At 36.1% G+C, this 26,062-nt stretch overlaps 1 protein-coding gene across 4 annotated transcripts in view; it reads left to right on the top strand.

The window, feature by feature from the left end:
- Positions 1-26,062, top strand: part of SKAP1 (src kinase associated phosphoprotein 1) — a 259,792-nt gene that overhangs the window by 21,180 nt on the left and 212,550 nt on the right. For all 4 annotated transcript variants that reach the window (XR_005023578.2, XM_036879685.2, XM_057501395.1 and 1 more), the window contains one exon: positions 10,314-10,419. Coding sequence is in view for 3 of the 4 variants with exons in the window: in XM_036879685.2 (XP_036735580.1) it covers positions 10,314-10,419 (106 nt within the window). In the remaining variant the exon portion in view is untranslated. The remainder of the gene's footprint in view (positions 1-10,313; positions 10,420-26,062) is intronic.

Consider the following 26,062-nt stretch of genomic DNA (forward strand, 5'->3'; position numbering starts at 1 on the left):
ATGTGCACTTAAAAAAATGTATAGTCTGCAGTTGTTTGTTGTTATATTCTATGGATGTCATTAGGTCAAAGTGGTTTATAGTGTTGTTCAGGTCCTCTATCTCCTTACTGATTATTTGTCTAATTGTTCTATTTGTTTCTTAGAGAGGTAGTAAAACCCTCAACTATGATTGTGGATGTGTCTTTTTCTCATTTTAGTTCTGTTGGAGTTTGGTTTAAATATTTTGAAGCTCTGTTACTATGTGCATGCACATCTTGTGATTGTTATACCTTCCTTATTGCTTGGCTTGTTTATCATTATGAAATATCACTCTTAATCTCTGGTAATACTCCCTTTCTTGAAGTCTACTTTGTCTGATGTTAATAAAGCTTTTCCAGCTTCCTTATCCTTACTGTTCACGTACTGTGTCATTTTTATTCTTTTATTTTCAGTCTATCTGTGTCTTTATATTTGAAGCATGTCTTTTGTAGACAGTGTATAATTGGACCTTGCATTTTTATTCAGCCAGACATTCTTTGCCTTTTAATTTAGATCTTAATTTACATCTAATATAGCTATTATTATGGATGGATTTGGGGTCTACCATTTATTTGTTTTCTAATTGTCACATTTTTTTGGTTGCACTTGCCTTTTAAAAAATGAATCAAAAATTTTTAATATTCCAATTTAATTTCTTTTCTTCTAACTGCACTTCTTTGCCTGTGAGAGCTGCTCCAATGATTGCCATATACTCCTTAACTTATCACAGTCTACTCAGAGTTAATATCATACCACTGAAGTGGTTTCACTTACTCCTCCATGCTCTGTTCTTTTGTTGTCATATATTTTACTTGTACATATGTGATAAACTACATATTTATCTGTGCTTTAAATTGCCAGTTATCTGTTGAAGAAATTAAGAAGAAGAGGAAGTGATAATGTCTTCTGTTTAACAACATACTTAGCATTTTGGTGCACTTGTTGACATGAGTTTCTCAGTTCCCTTTAGATTTCTTTTATCGCAGGTTTCCTAGAAAAAAAATTTTCAGTTTCTATTTACCTGAAAAATGTCTTTATTTTGCCTTCACATTTTGATGACTATTGTCACTGGATATACAATCCTAGGTTGACATGTCTTCTTTTTTCTTTCAGCACTTATAGATATGTCTTCTAGCCTCCATTATTTTTTATGAAAAGTCCACTCTCATTCCTATCATTACTCTCCTATATATAAAGGGCCATTTTCTCTGACTTCTTTGAAATTTTTCTATCTTTGTTTTTCAGCAGTTTGCCTATAATCTGCCTATGTTTAGTTCTCTTTATATTTATCATACTTGAGATCCACTGAACTTCTTGAGTCTGTAAATTATTATTTTTCACCAAACTTGGAAAATTTTTAGCTGGTATTGCTTCTGGTACATTTTCTGCCCTGTTCTCTTTTTGCTCTTCTGGGACTCCAAATGCGTATAAGTTATGGCAAATGATGTTGTCCCATAGTCACTAAACTTTGCCTAAGGGTAGTCCCCAGCCACTCTACACCACATGGACTGGGTATACCCTTAGGTGAAAAGCTGTAGATAAATAAGTCTCTCTGCAGTTCCTTTTTTTTCGAGAATCAAATCCCTGCCAATTTCAGCCTGCTTTTGGCTACTATTTTTTTTAATAGTTTTAAAAAATATTTTGCCACGTTGACAATTCTTACCTGTGGAAAAGTTAGTTCAACACAAGCTATTCTATTACTATTCTATTCTATAGCTGTTGATTTTAAAAATATTTATCTTCTATTGGGGATCAACAGAGGTGAGGCTTAGAACCTCACCCCCCCTGTTTTGAGAGAAATCTTCTGCATCCGTGGATGTTTTGTTGCCCTTGTCTAGCTTGGATTAATACTTAGTCTATAGGCACACACCTGATCATCTACATTTGCTTTCTTACAGCACTAAACTATGTTTTCTATCTTTATCTTGCATCTACCTACCACTTCAGCATTTTATTAAAAAATAATAATAATAATAATAAAGGAGAAATATGGGATTCACATATAAATCAAGTATAAAAATCAAACAAATAATCATATTTGACCTGATTGTTTATAGTCCATGATGCATGATCAAAACCGAAAGTTTCTGTGATGACTGCCCTTGCACTGTTCACCATATAAGAACTTATTCACTATGTAAGAACTTGTTCACCATGTAAGAACTTGTTCGTTATGCTTCAGAAGATTGGAGACTGTTGAGAAGTAGGCTTGGGATTGATTAATGATTGTGCATTGAGTCCCCTATACAGAATTTTATTGTTGTTAACAACCATTTGATCAATAAATATGAGAGATGCCCTCTCAAAAAATAAATAAATAAATAAATAAAAATATTTATCTTCTGGCTATCCTACTGAATTCTTATAATTCCTAAAAGTTTTCCAAGTTTATAGTTTTAAGCTTACATGTATTTGCCTATAATATCTGCATGCAATGACAATTTTTTTCCTTCTTGGGCTTCTTTTTGTCGGAACTTCAAGAACAATGTTAATTGATAGTGGGAATAGCTGGTGAACTAATCTTGTTTAATGATAAGGACTTTAGTTTTTTAGCCATAAATATGATGCTGATTTGTGATATACACATATCCCTTGGGTTAAGAAGATAATAATTTTACTTCTACTTAGTACAGTTTTGTCTCAAATAGATAATAAATATCATCAGATGAGATTTTTGCCATTTATCAAGATGCTTGTTCAGGTATCTCTTTTAACCTATTAAAATATATAAATATATCAATAATATTGAAACATCTTTATATTCCCAGGATAAACTTTTTGTTATTCTTTTAATATACTGTTAGGTTTGATCTACTAGTACTTTATTTAGATTTTTGTATCTGTATTAGCTTCAGACTGATTCCTTTTTGTGCTCTTTTAGAACTGGGGTTATGCTAGCTTATACCAAATGATTTAAGAAGTTTTCTCTCTTTTTCTATGTGCTGGGATAATTTGTACAGAGTGAGAATTATTTACTACTCAAAAGTTTGAAAGATATCTATAAAACCATATGGATTCGAACTTAAAAAAAAAATGTTTGCCAACCTCTTCTTTCCCCTTAGTAATTAGCCTGTTCAGGATTCAGATTTTCCATTTCTCAATTCAGTTTTAGAAATTTATATTTTTCTCAGAAACTGTTTCATTGGGAGTTTTCAAATTTTTTGCATAGCATTTTGTTTACTAGTGATCTTTATTTCTGAAAATTATCTTTTAAAGGGAAAAAAATGATACCCACTATCATAAACTTCAAATTGTACATAAAAGCATAAAGAGGAAAATTAACTTGAAATCTCACCAATTTTATGAAATATTTCACTGTACTTTAAAATTTCTCTAGTTTTTGTTGCTCCCTTTTATTGTTTTATTTGTATATATATATATGTAGAAAGAATGAAAATGAATGCAATAAGTTCCAAACTCAAGAATTTTGTTACTCCCTTTTATTGTTTTATTTCCTTGATTGCATTTGCTAACAGTTTATCAATTTATTGGGTCTCCCTCTCACCCCTGAAAAATCCCAGCTTTTACATGTCTTTAGCATTTATACATTTTTTTCACTACTTTTAAGTTCAGTGATTTTTGAACCACCAAGTTATGTAATGGAACCCTTTTCAAAATTAAAATCTTATGTGAAATTCCTGTATACGTAGATAAAACCAAGCATTTGTGATTAAAGCAAAGGGGAGTGAGTAGCAGGAAGGAATTTCCCAGAGTCCCACTCACTTGACCTCCCCCTTTTCTTCCTTATCAGATGGTTATGACTCCAGAGAGCACTGTTAGGCAACCACTGTTCTGATTTATAAATTCATCTTTTTTATCTTTATTGTTTCCTTCCTCCTGTTTTCCATAGGCTTATTTATTGCTCTTTTCTGATTTCTTGAGTTTGGAGCTTATTGCATTCATTTTCATTCTTTTTTATTTAATACTGGAAATACTTAACTATAAATTTGTCACTCTGTACAATGCTGGTCATATCTTATAATATTTTATACATGCTATTTTCTCAATAGGTGGTAATTATAGTTTTGAGTTTCCTCTGTGACTCATGATATATGTAGGAGTATGTTTTCAATGCCTAAGCATGGATGGATTTGTTTACTCTTTTTAATATTAAGTTCTGGTTTTATTTCATTGGGGTCAATTAAAATAAGGATATTTCTAACTTTGAGTTTTTAAGAATTATTGAAGTTTATTTGTAATCCAGTGTTTAATCAAGTTTTATAAATTTTCCATGCCAGTTGTGAACGGTGTGTTCTATTTTAGGTTGCAGTTATATTATAAGTATTATTAGTTAAGTAATGATTCAATCCTATTATCTGTCTTACTAATTATATTAAGTCCTCTGTATCTGTACTATCCAGTGTAGTAGCCTTTTTCCACATGTGGCTATTGAACACTGAAATGTGACTAGTCTGAACTGATATGTGTTAAGTATAAAATGCACACCAGGTTTTGGAGATCTAATACAAAAAAGGTAAAACATCTCAATAATAATATTTATATTGATTATATATTGAAATAATAAAATCTTGGATCTATTGGGTTAAATAAACAAATTAATTTTATCTTTTTAGGGGTTACTTTTTGAAATAAGGCTACTAGAAAATTTAAAATTACATGTGTAGCTGGTATTTTATTTCTGTTGGACATAACTGCTTTATATAATTGTATGTTTTTGTCTGCTTGAGCTGTCAAGTGACATTACAATTGTTTTTTTTTAGTATTTTGTCAAAATTTTCATTGTATATATTTTAGTACTATGCTATTTGGCACCTAACAGGTCATTTCTATTGTTGATTATAGCTTAAACAAAATAAAATGATTCTGTTGGCCTATTTGGGTTTCTACTTTGATGTGAATTATTGCTATTCTTGATTTTTAAGAAAACTTGTCTAGTGCGTTTCGCATCCCTTTGTTCTTTTAACCTCGGCATTGTTTTGTTTTAGGTATCTTTTAAATTGTGGTTAAATTAATTTTATCTTTTGACGTAGTCTGAAATTCTTTGCTTTAAAGAGAGGACTCCATCTCTAGCATCTTACCATGCGGATAGACAGTGACTGTAATGGGGGTGTGGAGGACTTGATAATATAGGTGAATGTTGAGATCACACTGTTGTTTATGTGGAACCTTGATAAGATTGTATATCAATGATACTTTAATTAAAAAAAAAGAGAGGACTCTAACTTTTTACAGTTGTTGTCATCAGTGATATATCATCTTATGAGTTTTATTTTTTTATGCTACCTTGTTTCTCTTTATTTTATATTGAATATTTGGAAAAACCTTTTATTGTACTTTTATTACATTAGCATTTTGAAAAATCAGAGCTAAAACCATTTCTTCAATTATTACTGCCAAGGATGAAATATTATCCATTGGCCCTATATAAATGAGGAATTTAACAGTTTTTCTTCTTCTCTATTACTTTCCTAACTGGGATTCAGGTGACTATTTTATTTGTTTATACTGAGTCTCTTCTTAATTAAGAATTAGTATTATATTTTTTATACATTTCAAACCATACCATGGTTATTTAGATTTAACTTATTTTGCTGTTTTTAATCTCATTACCACCTCTTTTTCTCTGTTAATCAGAGTGTATTCTTGAAGAGGTTTTCTTCAGAAAAAAATGTAGGTGGCAGTCATTCAGAGCCACAGCTTTTTTTTTTTTGGTATCATTAATCTACAATTACATGAGGAACATTATGTTTACTAGACTCCCCCCTTCACCAAGACCCCCCACATACCCCATTAGTCACTGTCCATCAGCGTAGTGAGATGCTGTAGAATCACTACTTGTCTTCTCTGTGTTGCACAGTCCTCCCCATGCCTCCCCTACATTATACATGCTAATTGTAAGGCCCCCTTTCTTCTTCCCCCCACTTCTCCCTCCTTTCCCACCCATCCTCCCCAGTCCCTTTCCCTTTGGTAACTGTTAGTCCATTCTTGGGTTCTGTGATTGTGCTGCTGTTCTGTTCCTTCAGTTTTTCTTTGTTCTTATGCTCCACAGAGGAGTGAAATCATTTGGTACTTGTCTTTCTCTGACTGGCTTATTTCAGTGAGCATAATACCCTCTAGCTCCATCCATGTTGTTGCAAATGGTAGGATTTGTTTTCTTCTTATGGCTGAATTATTCCATTGTATATATGTACCACATCTTTATCCATTCATCTACTGATGGACACTTAGGTTGCTTCCATTTCTTGGCTATTGTAAATAGTGCTGCGATAAACATAGGGTTGCATCTGTCTTTTTCAAATTGGGCTGCTGCATTCTTAGGGTAAATTCCCAGAAGTGGGATTCCTGGGTCAAATGGTATTTCTATTTTGAGCTTTTTGAGGAACCTCCATACTGCTTTCCACAATGGTTGAACTAGTTTACATTCCCACCAGCAGTGTAGGAGGGTTCCCCTTTCTCCACAACCTCGCCAACATTTGTTGTTTGTCTTTTGGATGGTAGCCATCCTTACTGGTGTGAAGTGATATCTCATTGTGGTTTTAATTTGCATTTCTATGATGACTAGCGATGTGGAGCATCTTTTCATTGTCTGTTGGCCATCTGAATTTCTTCTTTGGAGAACTGTCTGTTCAGCTCCTCTGCCCATTTTTTAATTGGATTGTTCGCTTTTTGTTTGTTGAGGTGTGTGAGCTCTTTATATATTTTGTATGTCAACCCTTTATCGGATCTGTCATTTATGAATATATTCTCCCATACTGTAGGAGATGCCTTTTTGTTCTATTGATTGTGTCCTTTCCTGTACAGAAACTTTTCAGCTTGATATAGTCCCACTTGTTCATTTTTGCTTTTGTTTCCCTTGCCCGGGGAGATATGTTCATGAAGAAGTTGCTCATGTTTATGTCCAAGAGATTTTTGCCTATGTTTTTTTCTAAGAGTTTTATGGTTTCATGGCTTACATTCAGGTCTCAGAGCCACAGCTTTTTAAAAATTTTTTTCTGGTCTTCTGTGTAACCAACAGCTTGTCCATGTTTAGAATTCTTGAGCACAGTATTTTTCCTTTAAAACTCTGTAAAACTTTCACCTTCTGATGCTTATTTAGTGGAGAGGCCATTTTGACTCTAGTTTTGTAGGCAGCTTATTTTTTCTGTTTGGGTGCTTGAAGGATTTTTATTTTCCTTGAATTATGAAAGTTCAGAAAGATATGCATTGATGTTTATCTATCTATCTATCTATCTATCTATCTATCTATCTATCTATCTATCTATCTAATAGCTGCATTAAGATGCAATTCATATACCATACAACCCACCCATTTAAAGTATACAATTCAGTGGCTCTTAGTATAGTCAGAGTTGTGCTGACTCTACACAATCATTACTACAGTATATTTTAGAACATCTTGAACTGCTTAGCCTTCACCCCCCAATCCCCTTCCCTCCCCCAGCCCTAGGCATCCACTAACCTATTTTTTGTTTGTATAGATTTGCCTATTCTGTCCACTTCATGTAAGTGTATTGTACAATATGTGGTCCTTCTGACTGGTTTCTTTTGCTTAGCATAATGATATCAGAGAACCATCCATACTGTAGCATGGATCAGCATTTCATTTCTTTTTACTGAATAATATTCCATTGTAAATATACTACATTGTATTTATCCATTCATCAGTTAATGGACATTTGCATTGTTTCCACATACTGGCTATTAAGAAGAATGCTGCTATAAACATTTGTGTACAAGATTTTGTTTATTTTCATTTCTCTTGGGTATTTATCTAATAGTGGAATTGCAAGGTCATATGGTAACTCTCTGTGAAACCTTTTAAGGAGCTGCCATACTGTTTTACAAAGTGGTGGCACCATTTTACATTCACACCAAATGTATGAATGTCCCAATTTCTCTACATCTTCAATAACACCCACTGTTGTCTGTCTTTTTGACAGTAGCCATACTAGTTAGTGGATGTGAAGTGGATCTAATTGTGGTTTTGATTTGCATTTTCCTGATGACAATTGATTTTGAGCATTTTTTTTCATGTGTTTGTTGATCATCTGTATAACCTCTTTGGATATATAACTGTTTATTCAGATCCTTCACTCATTTTTAAATTGGGTTGTCTTTTTATTATTGAATTGTAAGAGTTCTTCATATATTCTACCTATAAGTCTTTTATAAGCTATATAATTTTCCCCTTCTGTGGGTTGTCTTTTCACTTTCTTGATGGCCTTCTTTGAACACAATTGTTTTTAATTTTTGATGTCTGGTGTATTTTTTCTTTGTTGCTTGTTCTTTTGGCATCATATCTAAGAAACTATTACCTAATCCAAGGTTGCAAGGGTTTAGGCCTGTTTTCTTCTAAAAGTTTTATAGTTTTAGCTTTTATATTTAAGTCTTTCATCCATTTTGAGTCAATTTTTGTTTATTGTGTGAGGTAAGGGTCCAACTTCATTCTTTTGCATACAGACATTCAGTTGTTCCAGCACCACTTGCTGAAAAAAAGTATTTTTCCCGCTGAATTGTTTTGACATCCTTTAAAAAAATGTATTAATTATAAAGGTGAGGGATATTTCTAAATTCTCAGTGTTCCTCTGATCTATGTGTCTATCTTTATGCCAGTATCATATTGTCTTGACTACTATAGCTTTATTATAAGTTTTGGAATCAGAGAATGTGAATCCTCCAAATTTGTTCTTCTTTTTCAAAATTGTTTTGGCTATTCTGGGTCCCTTGAATTTCCAAATGAATTTTAGGATCAGCTTGTTAATTTCTGTTAAAAACAAGCTGTGACTTTTATAGGTATTGCATTGTCTCTTTTTTAGAAAATTTATTTATTAAGGTATTATTGATATACAATCTTATGAAGGTTTCACATAAGCAACACTGTTGTTACTACATTCACCATATTATTGAGTCTCTCCCCCACTCCATTGTAGTCACTGCCCTTCAGCATAGTAGGATGCTATAAAGTCACTACTTATCTTCTCTGTTCTATACTGCCTTCCCCATGACTCCCCACTACATTATGTGTGTTAATCATAATGCCCCTCAATCTCTTTCTCCCTCCCTCCCCACCCCCTTCCCTTTGATAACTGCTAGTCTCTTTTTGGAGTCTGTGAGTCTGCTGTTTTCTTCCTTCAGTTTTGTTTTGCTGTTATACTCCACAAATGAGTGAAATCATTTGGTACTTGTCTTTCTCCGCCTGGCTTATTTCACTGAGTGTAATTCCCTCTAGCTCCATCATTTTGTTGCAAATGGTATAATTTGTTTTCTTCTTATGGCTGAATAATATTCCATTGGGTACATGTACCACATCTTCTTTATCCATTCATCTACTGATGGACACTTAGGTGCTTCCATTTCTTGGCTATTGCAAACAGTGCTGCAATAAATATAGGGGTGCCTATGTCTCTTTGAATCTTGGATCTTGTTTTCTTTGTGTAAATTCCTAGGAGTGTAATTCCTGGGTCAAATGGTATTTCTATTTTTAGTTTTTTGAGGAACCTCCATATTGCTTTCCACAGTGGTTGAGCTAATTTACATTCCCATGAACAGTATAGCTAGTATTTCTGGCAATTGTAATCATTGTAGGTGTATTTGTCTTTGAAAATTTGTTGGTGCCCCCTACCACCACCAATTTCTTTCAATATATCATGATTTGTTTCACATATATATTTCTATCATGTCTCTACTTTGTAATATATGGTCACATTAATTGCAGTTTCCTTTTCTTGGACACATTTTTCTTTTCCATGTGGGTTCCCTCCCTTGGTCGATTGCCATTTTCATTGATGATCCATCTGCTGATTAATTCTTCTTTGAATCCCTGCCCTTTTTGTTCTTGATTTTGCAATTCAGCTCTATTTTTCATTTCAACTCTATTTATTGGTATTTCCTTCTTGCTTCTGTTGGCCTGTGACCTTCTATGACTCGTTTGTAATATTTATATGTTTATGGCATTGACAGTCCATCCTCTGCCATCAGTGATAATTAATATTTAAATGTTTCTCTGAAATAGTTTAGGAAATAGTTATATCTTGTGGTTAATATACGTATTAGCTTTTTAAATTCATAGCAAGGTCTTGGATTATCAGAAGGTGTCACTTACCGGCAAATATAAGGTTTATTTAGTTTTTATTCTGGTAAAATACATAACATAAAATATTACTGTTTTAACTGGTATTAAGAATACAGTTCTGTGGCATGAAGTACATTCACATTGTTCTGCAACTTTAAAGTTTTTAAAGAGAAAATAATACCCATTTCTTAATCCATCATATTTCCGTCTTTCTCCCTTAGTACTTGTTATTTTCTGTTGATCAACTTTTCTTTTCTTGTAGATGCTGAGGAGTTCTTGGTGGAGGGCTTAAGGAATGAGAACCTCAGTTCTGGTGCAAGGGACAACAGGGACCATATTCTACGAGGTTTTCAGCAAATAAGAGCTAGGTTTGTATGAATTAGTTCCAGTTTTCTTCTTCATAAGCTTTAAAACAACTTATAATCACTGTAATAGTGTACAAACTAACAAGGTAAGACATACCTGTCATCACTCTTGAGACTTGGTAGAGGCTTTATAAATATTTACTGAATTGAGTTGGAAGCAGGTAGTGGTAGTATAGTTTACAGAAGTGGAAATATTTTGATAATTATGTATCTTAATTATTATTCTGCTATTAGCTTTGGGTTGTTATGTTGGTTTTTATCCAAATTACTAAAAGGAAGATGTTAGGCAATACAGATAATTAATGTTTGTTATGATTTGGGGTCCTCGTGTCCTCATTTTACTTTCACATCTTCTTCCCTAATAGAAAACTCAAAACAGACTTTTCTAGTTGATTCTTTGACGATAGTGGAATGTTTTAGTCCCAGACTGGGTTGGAATATCTTGCTCAGTGAGTTTCTTTAATAAGAGGTCCTGACTCTAATCTGTGCCTTTTAGGATGTGAGCATCTGATAAGCTTACACTTGCTTGGGAGGGAAAGAAATACAAATTTTCCTTTCCAGTGTTTCTCCTGACCACCTCTTTGCTTGAAATATAGTAACTGAATGAGAGTTGGGAATAAGTGAGTGTTATTTTAAGCCTTTTCCATCTCAGTGGCAGTGTGGTTCAGAATGATTGAACTGGTTACTCTTAGAATAAAAGAGGGAGCATGTGCAGGTTTATGACTGGATTTAATTTGTGTGGCTGACCAATCTTAGCTTTTACTTTCGAAACCTCATTGAAACTCCATAGAACAGGGGATTTTATCCTTTGGAAGGGCACAGCCAGAATCTCTTCCCTCCAGGAATGTAAGAAAGAACCCCACAGGATGCCCTGCTGGATCTTAATCGATCTTTCCTGCTGGCTAATTAAGCATCACTTTTACTCCGCAACTGGGGACTATGTAATTATCAGCCTGGGTTGCCCTAAATAATTGAAACAAACAGAATGCAGAAGATGGGAGCTTTTTGCAGAAGTGAGGATATCTGTAATTTTTGGTAGGCTGGAATAGTGTTCAAAACAGACTTCTCCATAGCATTACTTTTCTAGTAGGTAAATTTAGGCTTAGTTGTATACCTGAAGGCTTAGTTAACCCAGATTTTTTTATTTTCACAAGGTGACTTTTGTATTATAGGATTATTATAAGGATAGCATGAGGGATAAAGGTGGAATTATTTTAAATTGTTTTATAGGGAGAAGGATGCCCAAAATGTAATTGTGTATATGGTGGAGCTATTGGTATAAATCTGTGATAAGGAGTGCAGAAACAATTTTACTGCATCTGTATGGACAAATATACAATGAGGAGGAATTCTCATTTCCCATACTTGTACCATAGCATTTAGAAAAGTTTAAGTTTCATCTGAAATTGGTAACAAAAGGAATAAAAGGTGATTTTTGTGGTGATTCATTGTTATCAGTTGCATATTACTTCTTAGTCCTCTTTGTAAATGCCTACACACACAAATGCACACACAGAAGCTGTGTTTATTATGGGGTAGAGAGAGTTCCTGTTCTCAACTTGCTGTGTGGTTTGTGGGATAAGACATTCAGGAAATAATCAGCAGGAGCTCTAGGGAAACATTTGCATTGTTGATGAGAGCTTTCTGTTCATTGATTTGTTGCAAGAAAGATGACACTTTATTTAGAATTTCATAATTATCAGATCATGGAGGAAATGAGGAGCCAGAAATTAGATATTGTGCAAGAAAATGGAAAAATGAGGCTTTCCTTTGGCAAGTTGTTTGAAATTGCCTTACATCCACCTACTCAGTCATCCTGTTAGTGTGACCCTTGTTATACCAAATCCTCTTCAGCCATATTGCCTCTATAGTTCCATTTATGGCTGGTCAATGTTACGCACTTTTATGTATTGATACCAGTTGGTTTGAAAGCACTGAAAGCTTGTACAGTGCCAGCCACATTTACTTTTGTTGTGTGGAAGTTGTTATCTCCCTCAAAAAGTTGGGTGAGGAAAGAAATTTGGAAGTCATCCAGACTTGAGAGTTAAGTGGATATGTAAAAGAATCACTGGAAGTCATTTAAAAAGTTGTATCTTTAGTCATATTAAAGTGATGATATTTTAGGGGTTTGCCATATTTTGGGAGGTAGAGAACGATCTAAAACTGTAATTTGGCACTTCAGGGCTTACTTGGAAGGCAGGTAAGAAATCTCTAGCAGAATACTCTTGGAAAGCTACTGGATAAGTATAAGTACTGTATTTGTCCCACATATAGCTTTCCACTTTACATTGTTTCCTTGCTTCAGTTCTTTCAACTCTTTCCTCAACATTGAGCTGCTCAAGAACGAGAATAGGGAAGTGAAAATAGCACTGCCTCTGATTCTTAGTACATTTTTGGAACTTGCCCCCAATTTTTATGGTGGCTCAGAATTCAGTGGTATTTGCCACAACTGTGGACTTGCTGTAATTTAAAGTGCCTGACTCCATCACAGTGGTTACAGTGTGCCATTTGCTACCTTTCTGTTGTCTAGAGTGACTGACCCCAGGAAATGAGAATTGTATCGATTCATGGATGTCCTCCAAGTGCTCATCTGTTCTTCGGAACAAGTAGCTTAGCTAGTCTCTCTCCTCCCAGACCAAAAAACAAAAAATAAAATCGTATCTGGATCTCTATCTGCATACTAGTGTTTTTGGCTTGAAAGTATTAGCAATGAAAGATAATGTTTTCTATGCAAGACAAAATAAAAAAACGAATGACAGTTTCTGTGTCTCTGAGGAAATGAAGCTCTGTTGTATTTGATGTCCCGAGCTGCTGCGGTGTTCATTGCTCTTTTTCAAACTGCTTCCTATTTAATCCTTCTCCCTAAGTACTAACGTCTTTCACATTCTGAATCCAAGTTTTCACTGAGCTCTTTAGAGAATGATTAGGATGAAAGCCAGGCAGAGGTTCCTCTTGTTTTATTATGGTGGTCACTGTGGGATAAGCATCAGATGGGAGACACCTGGAATGAAGCAGACATGCTCTGCACTTAGATGCTTGATGGCCTTCATATGCATTTGGAGAAACAGTCGAGCATTTCTTAAAAGTTTGATCAGGGGAGGCCATCTGACAGCAAGAATACATTGAGAGTGGGGGAAGGGATGAAGAAAATAGAGTATTTTTATTACTAAGGTAGGGGTATATTTATTGCTGAGGTAAGGATATATTCTTTCTCAATGGCCCACTTTGCAACGACTAGTCATTTAAACTCACTGTTGGAAGTGCAGACCAGAGCCAATAGAAACAAACTTAGAGTATTGTTTCCTTCTGTGAAACTTAAAGGAGTTCCAAAAAGTGGCAGGTAGATTTATAGCATATTGAAATGGAAAGAAATAAATAAATAACGTCATGTAACAAGGTTATGGCACAAAACCCACAAACCCCGGGACATTCAATGTGCAGGCTGAAAGAGTATCTTGAACACATCTCATTGTGGGTGGCTGGTGTATAGCTCTGCATGAAACATAATACATTAATACAAGGATCATAAAAATAATTCCAGTTTTCTTTGGGAACTTTAAGATTTTCTTTTCAGCTTAACATGGATTTAGCTTCAAAACAGAATTTAGTTTAAGATTATGTCATTCAGATGTTCTTGTTTTATAGGAAGAAATACAAGGAGTTGTTAGTCTGATACAACTTATGGGAGCAAGAGTTTCAAAGTGGTATACTGTAAATATCATCTCCTTTAATTGCATGGAGAGTTTCACTTTTCCTAAGCGCTGGTTATTGAGTTTAAACACCCCAAAACAAAATATATTCAAATGAAGTGTGCATATCAGTAGATAACTCATGTGTAATGTGCTATTAACACAATTTGGGTTCCTGGCAAGCTTAGCTATGCACTCATAACGTCTATCTGTTGTTTCATTTTGCTACTTACACTGGAGTTTCAGGGCCACCACAGAAAAAAAAAAGGAGGTACTTGTGCAATCCCATCTAAGTTTAAATGGCTCTGAAAAGGCTCAAAAGTCATAGCAATCACTTGACCACATCTTGAAGGTTAATAATTGATTTCTTCCCTTTTCCATCCTATCCCTGCCTCCCAACCTCCCAACCAAGAAAGAAAACAAAAGCCCACAGCAACTTCAGGGCTCTCAGTTAATCAATTACATGACAAATTCCTGTACTAGTTTTCTGTAATTCAGTGAGTGTACATTGAGATTTCACAGCTGTGTTAAGGATTTTTAGGGATATACTTATATTCCACTTTTGGTCTCTTGGCTTAACCTGGAAAGGAAGATCATATTATGTGTTCTTTTGTTGCAAGTCTCTTGTCCTTTCAGAGTAGCCTGGGAATATATAACTCACCTTTTAACTTTATGATGATGATTGTGTTACTTATTCTTTCATTTCTGGGGCTATCTTGGCAGGATATCTTGGGTGTGGTACCAGATCCAAGATTAAATTGATCCTTTTTTTTTCCTTTTACACTGGGCTATCATGCCTATATTAGTAGGCAGAAGCTTCTCTCTTTGGGTATTCCATAAAATAAATATTATATATAACTAACACTGATATATAATACTGTTTTAGTATTTTTCATGCTAAGTAACAGGTGGGTTTTAAAAAAAAGCCTGGATGAATAAATTTGTTCCTTTCAAACTTTTTATTAGAAACTCCCACTACTGAGCTCTTTAAACAAAATAACATTTTCTATTAAGAATGAAAGAAATTTTGAAAAGTGACCTAGAAGGCAGGCAGGTAGCTGAGCTTGTATCCTTTAGACCAGACTAACCTATTAGACTAATAAGCTGGGCATTACTCTTTAGCCATAGTTAGGTCACTGAAATTTGCTTTTCTTATGATAGGTTTATAGCCATCATTTTCACTTGGCACATTCATATTATTTACTCAATATGGATTTGTCCTGGGAAGTCTCAGAAAATCCTCAGTGTGCATTTTTTCATACATGAAGTTTTTCTATTCGTCTGTAAATAGAGACTCTTAGTTCATACATTGTGTAAAAAGATCATTTGTATGAAATTACTGTCTTCATTTTATTGCTGTTTGCTTTGGCCTTGATTCTAAGTCTCATTTGATCGGGAGCTAGTCATTTATCCAAGTATCATACTATTTTCTCTGCTTACAGAAAGCTGATGAAAAATGCCTCTCTATATTCATCTATTTGCCAGTCTCCAGGAACCTGGTGGCATTAGGCCTTCTTGATTGCGGTTTTCTCTAATTTGCTTGTTTTCTCTTATTTCTGATATAGACCCATCCTGTATTATGCTTTGTGTGTTACAATGAAACTGGAGCAAAGGGGAGAGAAATGCAAGAATACTGGGTCAACTGTCAGGAGCCGAACTCTTTGTTCTGATGTGTTTGTTTTCTGTAACACTGACTCAGTTGAAGATTTCCCCTAACCATGATCTTACGTTTTCTTTTTAAGTTGCCTCCCCAAAAATATTGTTTGGTATTTTTTTCTCAATGTTACAAAAAAGCAACTATTACCAACCAAATCTTGAAACCTCTATTTCACTTCTTTTATTATGTTGCTATGCTTTTTTTTTTTTCAATTTGGAAAATGATACAGGAAACTTCATTTCCTTGGGATTTTATTTTATTCCTTGATTTTGTTGAAAATGAGTTGGGCCTAAAGTGAGTTTTTATAATCACACCATGTGACTCATTTCTTCTTTGGAAGCCAGATCTTCTCTCCCACTGTGTAGTCTCATCTAGTCTCCCCAAAGTACAGTGCTAGCGGAGTTGATAATGAAATGCAGTCCTACTTATCATGCTCAGCAAAAGACTCAGAGAAGACAGGGGAAAAAAATCAATCCCACAGGAACTTCTTGAGTGCTAGATATCCATATTTAACCCCCATGTATTTAAAATGGAAATGAGATATCTTAGGGTTTTAGTTTTTGATTTACACAAGTTGTCACCACCTCCTTGGCAATGGGAATATTTTACAGACCAACTGCTGACCTGTTTGGGAAGATCTTAGCCTGTCGCCCCAGGTCCAGGGTAGTTTCTTCATATTTCTTTCAAAACTCTCAGCGGTGCTTTGCAGTAGCTTTGATTCTTCAGGCTTCAAAGGATGCCCCTTCCAGGGCCAATCTTCTGAAAGAAAAAAAAAAAAATCAGTGTAGGGGAACAAACAGCTCATAAAGGAAGGGGTAGCTATCCCTGTGGCAGCTCTTACTATAGCCAATTAATAGAGTTTACGAACGAGTAATGCCACAGCTTTGCAAAGCCAAGAAAATTTCAATTTGATGTTAATGCTTTGTTAACAAATTCCCACTTGGAGTAACCCATCTTCAACAGTCTAGCTTCAAATTCTTTTATCGTAGATACAGTGTGGCTTATATAAGATGCATTATAATTTAATGCTCAAACTCGAGCTCCCTCTTGAGTTTGTGAGCCTTGCTGAGGTTCTTATAATTTACAGAAATTATGCCCACATAATCTCTAAGTTAGCAATTTCTCTAAGCTGTATCAGTGTCTTTCATTTGTGAATTCTGCCATAGCACAAGGTCCATTTTACAGTTTGGTAACTGAGACCTTCTATCATGTCCACCAAGTGCCTTTATTTCTTTGTTGATGAGACAGCTGAGATATAAGAAACTACTCAAAGTAATATAATTAATAATAGATTAGGATTTAGAGTTCAGAATTTTTAATTGGTTGCTTACTTTACTTAGATAAGCCATTTCAAAAAATGAATTGGCATCTTTCAAAAAATTAAAGATTATTGGTTTAAAAGAACTGTAAACAAATACTGAAGTTTAGTTAATTATATATGCATGATGAGTGTATAGAGGTGAAGTGTACAAAAGCCTGCAATTTATTTTAGAATGCATCAAAAAAAAAAAAAAAAGATGGGTGGATGGATATGTGACAAAGCAAATATAACAAAATGTGAATCATATAGTCATGGTTGTGGGTATATATGGGCATTCTTTTAACTTTTTGCATATTTGAAATTTTTCACAGTGTAATGTTGCAAAAAGTTTCATGTTTGACTTTGCATTTCAGAAACCATGGACTTCATTCACTGTGGTTTCCGAAGACCATAAACTTCCTCAATTTGGAAATATAATAAACATATTTGTGATTTTTTAGGATGACAATTTTCTAGGAGTAACCTTACTATTTTTGGATGATAGCAATCTAAGGAATAATCGTCCAGTTTGTCATTTCTGACATAACTACCTAACTTTAAGTAGCTAACTTTTATACTTTGAAACTTCTAGGCCAGCAATTATTGAGTGCTGAAATTCAATTCAAGCATCTGCCCATGAGATTCTGAAATTTTGATTTTTTTTTTTTTAAGGAAAGGCAATTTCTGGCTTTTCTCATAAATTTGATAAAAGGAAAGCTAATATGAGATTGGTAGTCTGGTAGGAAATGGAACTCAATTTTACATTTAAAAAATCATTTCATGGTATTAAAAATGACAGAGGTTAGAAACAAAGCTCTTATTCTTTTATTGAACTAGAATTGAAAGTGGCAGAAAATCATTTTGGCCCTAGTGCAGTAAATGTTATCACTAAAACATGTTCAAGGGATATTAGGATAGTCTCTCAAGTACTGGAGACAAAAGTTCACAGAACAAGAACTGATTTTTTCTGTCCTTATCTTGAAATTATTAGATGTATAGGAGTTGAAAGTATCTTTGCTCTAAGAGGACAGAGGATGGAGTATGTGTTGAAAATGATAATGTCTCCATTCTGAAGAGAGTTGAAATGGAGAGAAAGGTGGTGGAGTGGGTGTCTCAGCAGTGACAGGGACAGGAGGGCCAGCACCTGAACCAACCCTAGCTTTGCAGAATCCAGAACTGGAGAAGATTACACCTGTGCAAAACTGTGAGTGGATGATGAAAATAAAAAGCAAGCTATACTATTCATTAAAAGAAGAACTGTTTGGAGATTTTTATTTAACAGGGAGATTAAATTAGAGCTGTCAGCAGCTACTTTATTTTGAAATCTGATAGGAAAGAAATTTTAATGTCATTTGGGAAAAACCAATCACTTTTGAGTGTGCAGTGTGATTATTCTTTAGAATTTTGTGTAAATGGAGCAGGTTGGTAGGCATATGTTTGCTGATCCTATAATGATTAAAATTCAGAATAAGTAAGACTTGTGAAATTGAGTTTCCAGGTTCCAGCCAGTGTTCTATACTGCCATATGGCATAACTAGAATTAATTGCTGTTCTTAGAGTCTTATTCTTTTACTGAGTATCTAGGTGCCCTGTTTGAAACATTAGAAGTTCCATAGAAGTATTTAATCACATGAGATAAATGTTTGACATGTTCATGAAAGTAGTGTGCGTAGCTTATAGTTGCTTAGAAGGAAAAGCCCTTTCTGAGGTTTTCTATCCCCTCATCCTGTTTTTATTAGGAAAATAGATGGGTTAGGAGAGTTAGCAACAAAGAAAAGGAAGATTCTCAGAACTTTATAGGTTAGTGTAAACAGAAAAGGTAAATCAAGGAATCTCTTTTTGCTGGAGTCTTTAGCTTCTTGAAACTCCACGTGTGGCCCAGGGACAAGCAACGCTATCACACGGAAAGTTCTTAGAAATGTCGAATCTCAGGCTCTGTTGACTCAGACCTACTGAATCAGAATCTGTACTTTAATAAGATCCCAAGGTTATTTGTATACCCATTAACATTTGAGAAACACTGCTTTAACACATATTTTTAAGTTTGTTTCAAATTCAGTTTCTCAGAACTCAGAACACATATTTCTGGAGAGTATAAACTCCCCAAAGGCATGGATGGTCTTATGTCCATTTAAAGAGAAAAAAATTTCTAATGTGGTGCTGGCATGTGAAATGAGCTCAGTAATGTGAGTGGAATAAATGGAGGAAAACTGTTATAAATGTATTTTTAGGTCCTAGGTAAACCTTAGAACAAGAGACTCTTTTTATTAGGATATTTGCTATTCAGTAGCCATCCCCACATATTCTTTTCCAGAGATAGGATGCTTTATTCTTATTGAGCATTAGGGGGTGTACAGTCATTTGTAAAGACGGTGTCCGTCTGTTCAGATGTCTCCTATGATCACAGTTCTCTAACATTCTGTGATAAAATATTACAAGACTGCTGACTGTGTACTGGGGTTCTGTTGGAACAGAACCAGTCACTGCAGCCATCTTTGTGACCTGCCAGCTGCCCTCTGTCCTTGGTCGTCATCCTCCCTGTTCAGCTTCGCACTTCCCTGTCTGTGCCATCTCTCGAATCTTCCCTGATGACCTCTCTTCGAATCCTTTCCCCTAGAATCCATATCCAATATAAGGACTCTCCACGATATCCTCAACCTCTTTTCTTCATCTCTGCCTACGTAAAACATGGCTCTTCTGCAGAAAAGTTTTACATGCAGTCATCTTAAATAGAACTGCTCATTTTCCGAAAGTGCCATTGTCATTCTTCAAGCTCCTTGCTGCTATTTCTAAACTCTTCCTATTCAGTCTTGTCCAAAACCTCTCCCCTTTTGAGATTTCTATATGTGGCTTTACAATTCTCTGTCCCTCCTTTATCTTTTGAGTTCAGAATCCCTCCTTCTTATCTTTGAAGACTGAACCATTGACACATTGTTGTCATCTTCACTGTTACAACTGACCCCCAGAGACACTCTCTTTCTTAAATTTAGATTGTCCCTCTCTTTACATCTCTCCATTCATCATGTAAGTCTCTCCTAATATTAAAAAAAAAAACATAACATCCTACACAGTGATTCCCTCTCTAGCTACTGTCCTATGTCTCTTTTTTTAACAGACAAACTTCTTGAAATAGAAGCCATTTCTGCGTTCCTCTTCTCTGGTCACTCTTTAGCCCCCTATAATATAGCTTCTACTCCTATCAAGTTACTCTTGCCAAAGTATCAGTAACTCTCTAATTGCAATATCCAGGTGACACTGTTCATTCTGTCTTATTTGGTCTCTTTGCAGCATATGACACTGTTAGTAGCTTCTTTTCCCTCAGAAAGTTAAAAACTCTCCTACTAATTCCCATGATAATAGTCTCCCCTGGTTTCCCTTTGTCCTTGCATTTATACTCTTGTTTTAGGCTTTAGTTCATTTTCTACCCTGCCCTCTTTGCTTTTGACCCCCAGGCTTGTGTTTTTCCTCACCCCTTTCTTCTTAGGCAGCTGCATGCATGTCCCAAGCTCCACAACTTCCTCTGTTCACTGCTAACTCTTGATTCTACATCTCAACTGCAGTTCTCTCTCCAAGGCACCAGACAGCATTTTGGATAGCTTCTTTTGGGTGTCTTCTAAGTATCTCAAACTTCACAAAGCTGGGATAGACCCTGCTGAATGTCTACCCAGAAACCACCTTCCATTGTTCCTTGATAACAGAGCCCTACCAGCCTAGGGATGACTTTTCATCTGAAAGCCATTCTGGTTTTTAGCAGTGGTTGGTCTGTGGTTTATATAAGATATACTTTTGGCTCAAGAAATGTAAGGAGAAGACTTTTGACAGCCTCTCACAGGACAGTACCATGCTTGAGAGATAGGCAATATGGTGAAATGCAATAGTCACCTTAAGATACTATTCTGCTCTGAGGTGTTAGAGCAGGAACGTGGAAAGGACCTAGGTCCTTCATGCCATGGTTGGGCCCCTGCATCACCCTGGAATCACGGGTCTCCAAACTTTTTGTTTTGAAGGAAAAATAAATGTCTGTGTGTTTAAGCCTCTGTCACTCAGGTCTTCTGTTACTCACAGCCAGAAGAATCCTGATTGAGTGTCTGGAATTGAACTCATTATTTTATATTCTTCTCACCCATAAAGCCTAATTCTGCTTTCCCCAGGCCCAAGCTTCCAAGGCACAATCCTAGGAGTCATTCCGGACCCCTCTGTCTTCATTTCCCAAACCATCAACAAACCTGCTGATTCCTTTTCCTAAATCTGTCTTCTGCTTTCTGTGCCCTTTGTTCCTGGTTATGCTCTAGCCTTCCTGAAGTCTTACTCAGAGCATCGCAGACTTCTCCTTTCTGGTTCTGTGCCTCAGGTTTGTCCCTGTTCCAGTTTATTCTGCTCCTCTATTCTGTTGAAAAGTCAAACTTTTAATATTTGTGCTATAGAAGATTAATCGATGTAGAATGATAAGACATACTGTAAGTGAAAAAACAGGTTAAATATATGTATAAAACCTCACAGAGAAGAATGCCTGGAAAAAAAACCACCAAAGTGTCAATGATAATCTCTGGCAAGTAGAGTTGGAGAGATTTTTCATTACTCCATTTTGTTTATTTGTATTTTCCAACTTTCTACAGTGAATGTATATATAAGCCTAAGTCGCTGATACCAGAGCCTGTCCTGTTTTAAAAAGGGGCAGGGATTTAAGAGCCAAAGATTATTTGTTTTCTAAGTTGGAAAGGAGTTGACACTGAGGAGAAAAGAGATCCAGAAAGAAGAAATTAGGCTTTAATTATATAGTGTAGCCTTGGGTCACTTCTGTGCAAATAAACAGCTTTATTTGGAGGTGTGTTTACTATGTGCCTAAACACACGTGCACACATAAAATTATTTTTGAGCCATATGAAATATAGCAGTCCTCTGAGTAATTTATCATGATTTTTCTGAAATATGTTTTTTAAGTAAAGGAAGTTCGTTCTCAAAGTGTTCATTAGATGAGGAATCACTAACAGGGGACAACATCTGTTTCTTAGATATTATCCCTTTAAGCTGCACTGAACTGACACAGGATGAATCCTTCATTAGAAAAGGATTATCTACACACTGTATGACTATTTAGTAAATGATTTGTATTTGTGGGACTAGTTTTCCAAAGTGTGGTGCTTGAGTAAACCATTCACTTCCTCCTTCTCAAAGCCTCAGTCACTATGATTGATGTTTATGTTGGTCATAAAGAGAAATGGGATCAACTAAAAGCAGGGTGAGGATTACAAACTGGAAGCAGTTAATTTACTTAACAAATATGTATTGGCTATTTGTTTATTCTTTGTTTGTCATGATGCTGGGTGATCAATATAGTGTCATATATGACAGATCTCTCACTTTTCAAAAAGTTCTAGGGAGTGGCCAGACTGTTGGGCCAGTGCTCTTATGGAGGCTCAATTTCTTCATAAAAAGTGAATAATGATACTTCCTTCATTTATTCAACAAATGTTTATTGAGCATATACTATGAGGAAAGCATTTTTGTGATGAATATAATACAGGTTCCAGTCCTCCTGCATCTAATTTTGAGCAGAATAAACTGAATTGTTATACAGTACACCCAACCTTGTAAGATTGTTGTTATGCATATAAAAGTGCCATACAATAGTAGATACCCAAAAAATATTCCCAAGAAACTTACAGCCCAATGAGAAAGATAAAAGCAGGATATAAGTCAAGATGTTATGGCTAAACCTTTAGAAGAGGTACACATAGATTGTACTGTGAAATCCTAAAGAAGGAAATCACTTCTGCCTGGTAGGCAGTGAGAAGCCTTCATGAATGTGATGGCATGATGGCCATGGCTTGAAAGAGGTGGTTTTTTAGTAGGGTATATCACATACAAAAATGGCAGGTACAGAGATACAGAGGAAATAAAGTTTAACCATGTTTGGGAACCAAAGGGTGATTTTGTGTGTGTGTGTGTGTGTGTGTGTATAAATAGATATATGTATATATATGTGTGTGTTTGTATCTTATTAAAATACAGATTTCTAGGTCCCTACCCTGGAGATGCTTTTTTAGTAAGTCTGAGGTGAACTTGGGGAACTCATATTTCAATAAAGTCTCCAGGAGATTCTTAAAAACAGGCAAGTATATGTAAAGTTCTTTATCAGAAGACCCTATTTTTTTTTTTCTAGGTAAGAGGATCTTTGGGTTTTCATTGGAATTTTAACAGTGAGGGGGAAGGAAGGAAGAAGGGTTTGACTGGGAATTGTGAGCAGAGGCTGCTGGTTTGGGTGGTGAGGAGGGTCCCCCAGTTTGACTGGGGATAACTGATAGGAGAATGTTCTCGACAGGGCTTAGGACCAGTGAGTAGCTGACATTTCAACCTAACTAACTCCTAGGGAGAGGGGTGGGGCATGGTGAGTAGCAAATGGTCTTGGTCCTTCCCTTGGCCTCATGCTTGCTGCTGTCTTATGTGTTTCCTTGTGGCCTGCCAACGTGTGGCAACATTTCTGATGCTGGAATTTCCCTTGAAGTAGGACAGAATCTGAAGTTCTGGCCCCACAATGGGTCAGATAAGTCCCAGGATTGACTGATTGTAGTTGAACTGCTGGTGACCCCTGACCTGTATTGATACAGCAGAAGAACTGGTCACATAGTCATTAGCCTTTAGATCAAAGTCAATTCTATTCTTTATGATTTGGATAATTGGGTACTTCATGTAGTGGTTTAACTATGACCGCTGTAGGTACTGTACAAAGAAATAAATGGTAAAGAATGATATCTTAGTATAGAATCTTGTACAATAAGGAAAAAAGTCAAGGTGAGGGCAAAACTGTGAAGTGATTTAAAAATTATTTCTGAATTCCTGTGTACATCTCACTTCTTAAGTGAAAGAAAGTGTACACATAAGAGTAGGAGATTTTTGAAAATTTCAGTAATTCATTGTAGCTTTTAGAGTGTTTACCAGTAGAAGACTGTTTCTGGATTCTGTTTTTATGTATTTATTTATTCAGACTTTGGTGCAGTATGAGTGAGTGAAATAATATTATGTCTTTAATTAGGATTCTGTTGTTATTTTTCGATTAGTCTGTGTCAGTAGCTTTAGCATTTGTATTAAATCATTTTCTTCATGAAAGCTTTTAATGAGGAAACAAATTGATTGTATTCATATATTGGATTCTTGCCACTATGATGTGTATTCAGTCGTGTCTTTTGAAGTATATTTTTGCCAGTCATCTTGTTAGCTGGCTTTGGGGGAAAATTTTTCTTCATTTGGAATGAAGGTTTTAATTTAACAAAACTTTCTTATTTTGTCTTTGTCTTCTTCCCTTCCTTCCCTACCTTGATTTTCTTTCTTTTTTTTCCCTCTAGCCTTTGTGTGAGTAGTTCAGAAGGAAATGCAGGTACCTATTCCCATGTTACATAGGGTAAAATCCACACCCCATAGCATTGCTTGGAAAGCCTTCTGCCTGCCTCTCCAGCCTTGTCTCCTACCCCTCCCTGAAATGCACTCCATGCTCTACTAATGCTGATCTCAGACAGCCCTGCTGCTTCTCACGCCCACACACTTAGTTAGCAAGCATTTATTGAGCACAAGCTCTGTGCCACTGCCCCTTGAGGGCTCGGTAACATAGACAAGAGGATTGTAGTGCAGCATTCTAGGTACAGCTGAGAGGTATGCACAGATGTGCTGTGGGAGCACCTAACACAGGAGCTGAGCCAAGCCTCAAAGGACCATCAAGGGTTTGCTAGGAGAAGGGGCATGAAGGAAAAGTGTTCTGGCAGAGAAAGCAGCAGCACATGAGAACAGGAGCGGGAGCAGAGCAGGGAGGACCTGAGGGCTGGGGTGCTCAGGGAAATGGCAGGACCAGGTTTACATTTTAGGTATTTAGAATAATGATGGTGCTAATGTGGTAACAGCTGACATTAGTGGAAGACCTGTTAGGTGCCAGGCCTAGTGCCACCGCTCTTTTGTGTTCATTTCCTCAGTTACCCCTCCCCTCCACCAAGAACCATACAAAGCAAGGATGGTTATTATTTCTATTTCAAAAGTGAGGAAACTGAGGCTGCATCTACAGTCTCACAGCCACAAGATGGAGGAGCTGAGACTGTACCCCGGAGCTGTCTGCAAAGCCTTTGCTTGTTGCTGCCCCTTGAGGACTTCCTCCTCCATCAGCACCGAGGAACCGGCTCAGAGAGGAGCAGGGGGCTGGGGAGACGCTTAGGGCGTGATCACTTCAGTCTGGGTGAGGCATTTTGAGGGCTTGAAAGAGTTCAGTGCCTGTAGAGATGAAGAGGAGGTAGATTAAAAAGATATTAAGGGAATAGAATCTACAGACGTTGGTGACTGATGGGATATGTACATAGTCAAAGAAGAAGAGGTAGCAGGACGAGTCCTACATTTCAGCTGAGTGGATGGAGATGTCAGCCACTGAAACAGGCAACACAAGGTAGGAGAGGTGTGGGACTTGTGGGACCAAAGACATCCCTGACAGAGAAGAATAGGATAATGATATCTCCCGTTTTTGAACATTCTGATGGATTGTTTAAAGTATTTGATATGTACAGACACTATAGTCAAGTCTTCGGTCATTCGTCTCTTCCCCAGCCAGCCTGAGCTCCGTGGCATGTGCCCCTCCAGTCTTAGAGAAGACTCCCGTGTCCTTTCATCTCACCAGCCTAGAGGAATTCCAACCTCAGGTCAATTCAGCTACCCACCTTCTCGGCTCTTATACCTGGGCAGCTAGTAAGTGCTGGAGAAAAAAAGAATTACATTGCTGCTACAGTAAAAAATCTTAGTTTCCACCCTCAGCCGAACCCTTAATGATACCTGGCAGTTACTTTTTACGTGCTTCATATTAGCAACCTTTCCAATTTTCCTCAATGTTTTTCCCCCCAAATCCTTAGCAGTCTTTATCATAGTGCTTCCCACTCTTGCATGACATCATAGCTTACTTCACTAGACAAAACAAAGGCTTTCAGATTGGAACCCCGTCAGAATCCTGCCCTACCTTGTCCTGAAACATAC

This window comes from Manis pentadactyla, chromosome 4 (assembly GCF_030020395.1).
Source record: "Manis pentadactyla isolate mManPen7 chromosome 4, mManPen7.hap1, whole genome shotgun sequence".
Taxonomy (NCBI): domain Eukaryota; kingdom Metazoa; phylum Chordata; class Mammalia; order Pholidota; family Manidae; genus Manis; species Manis pentadactyla.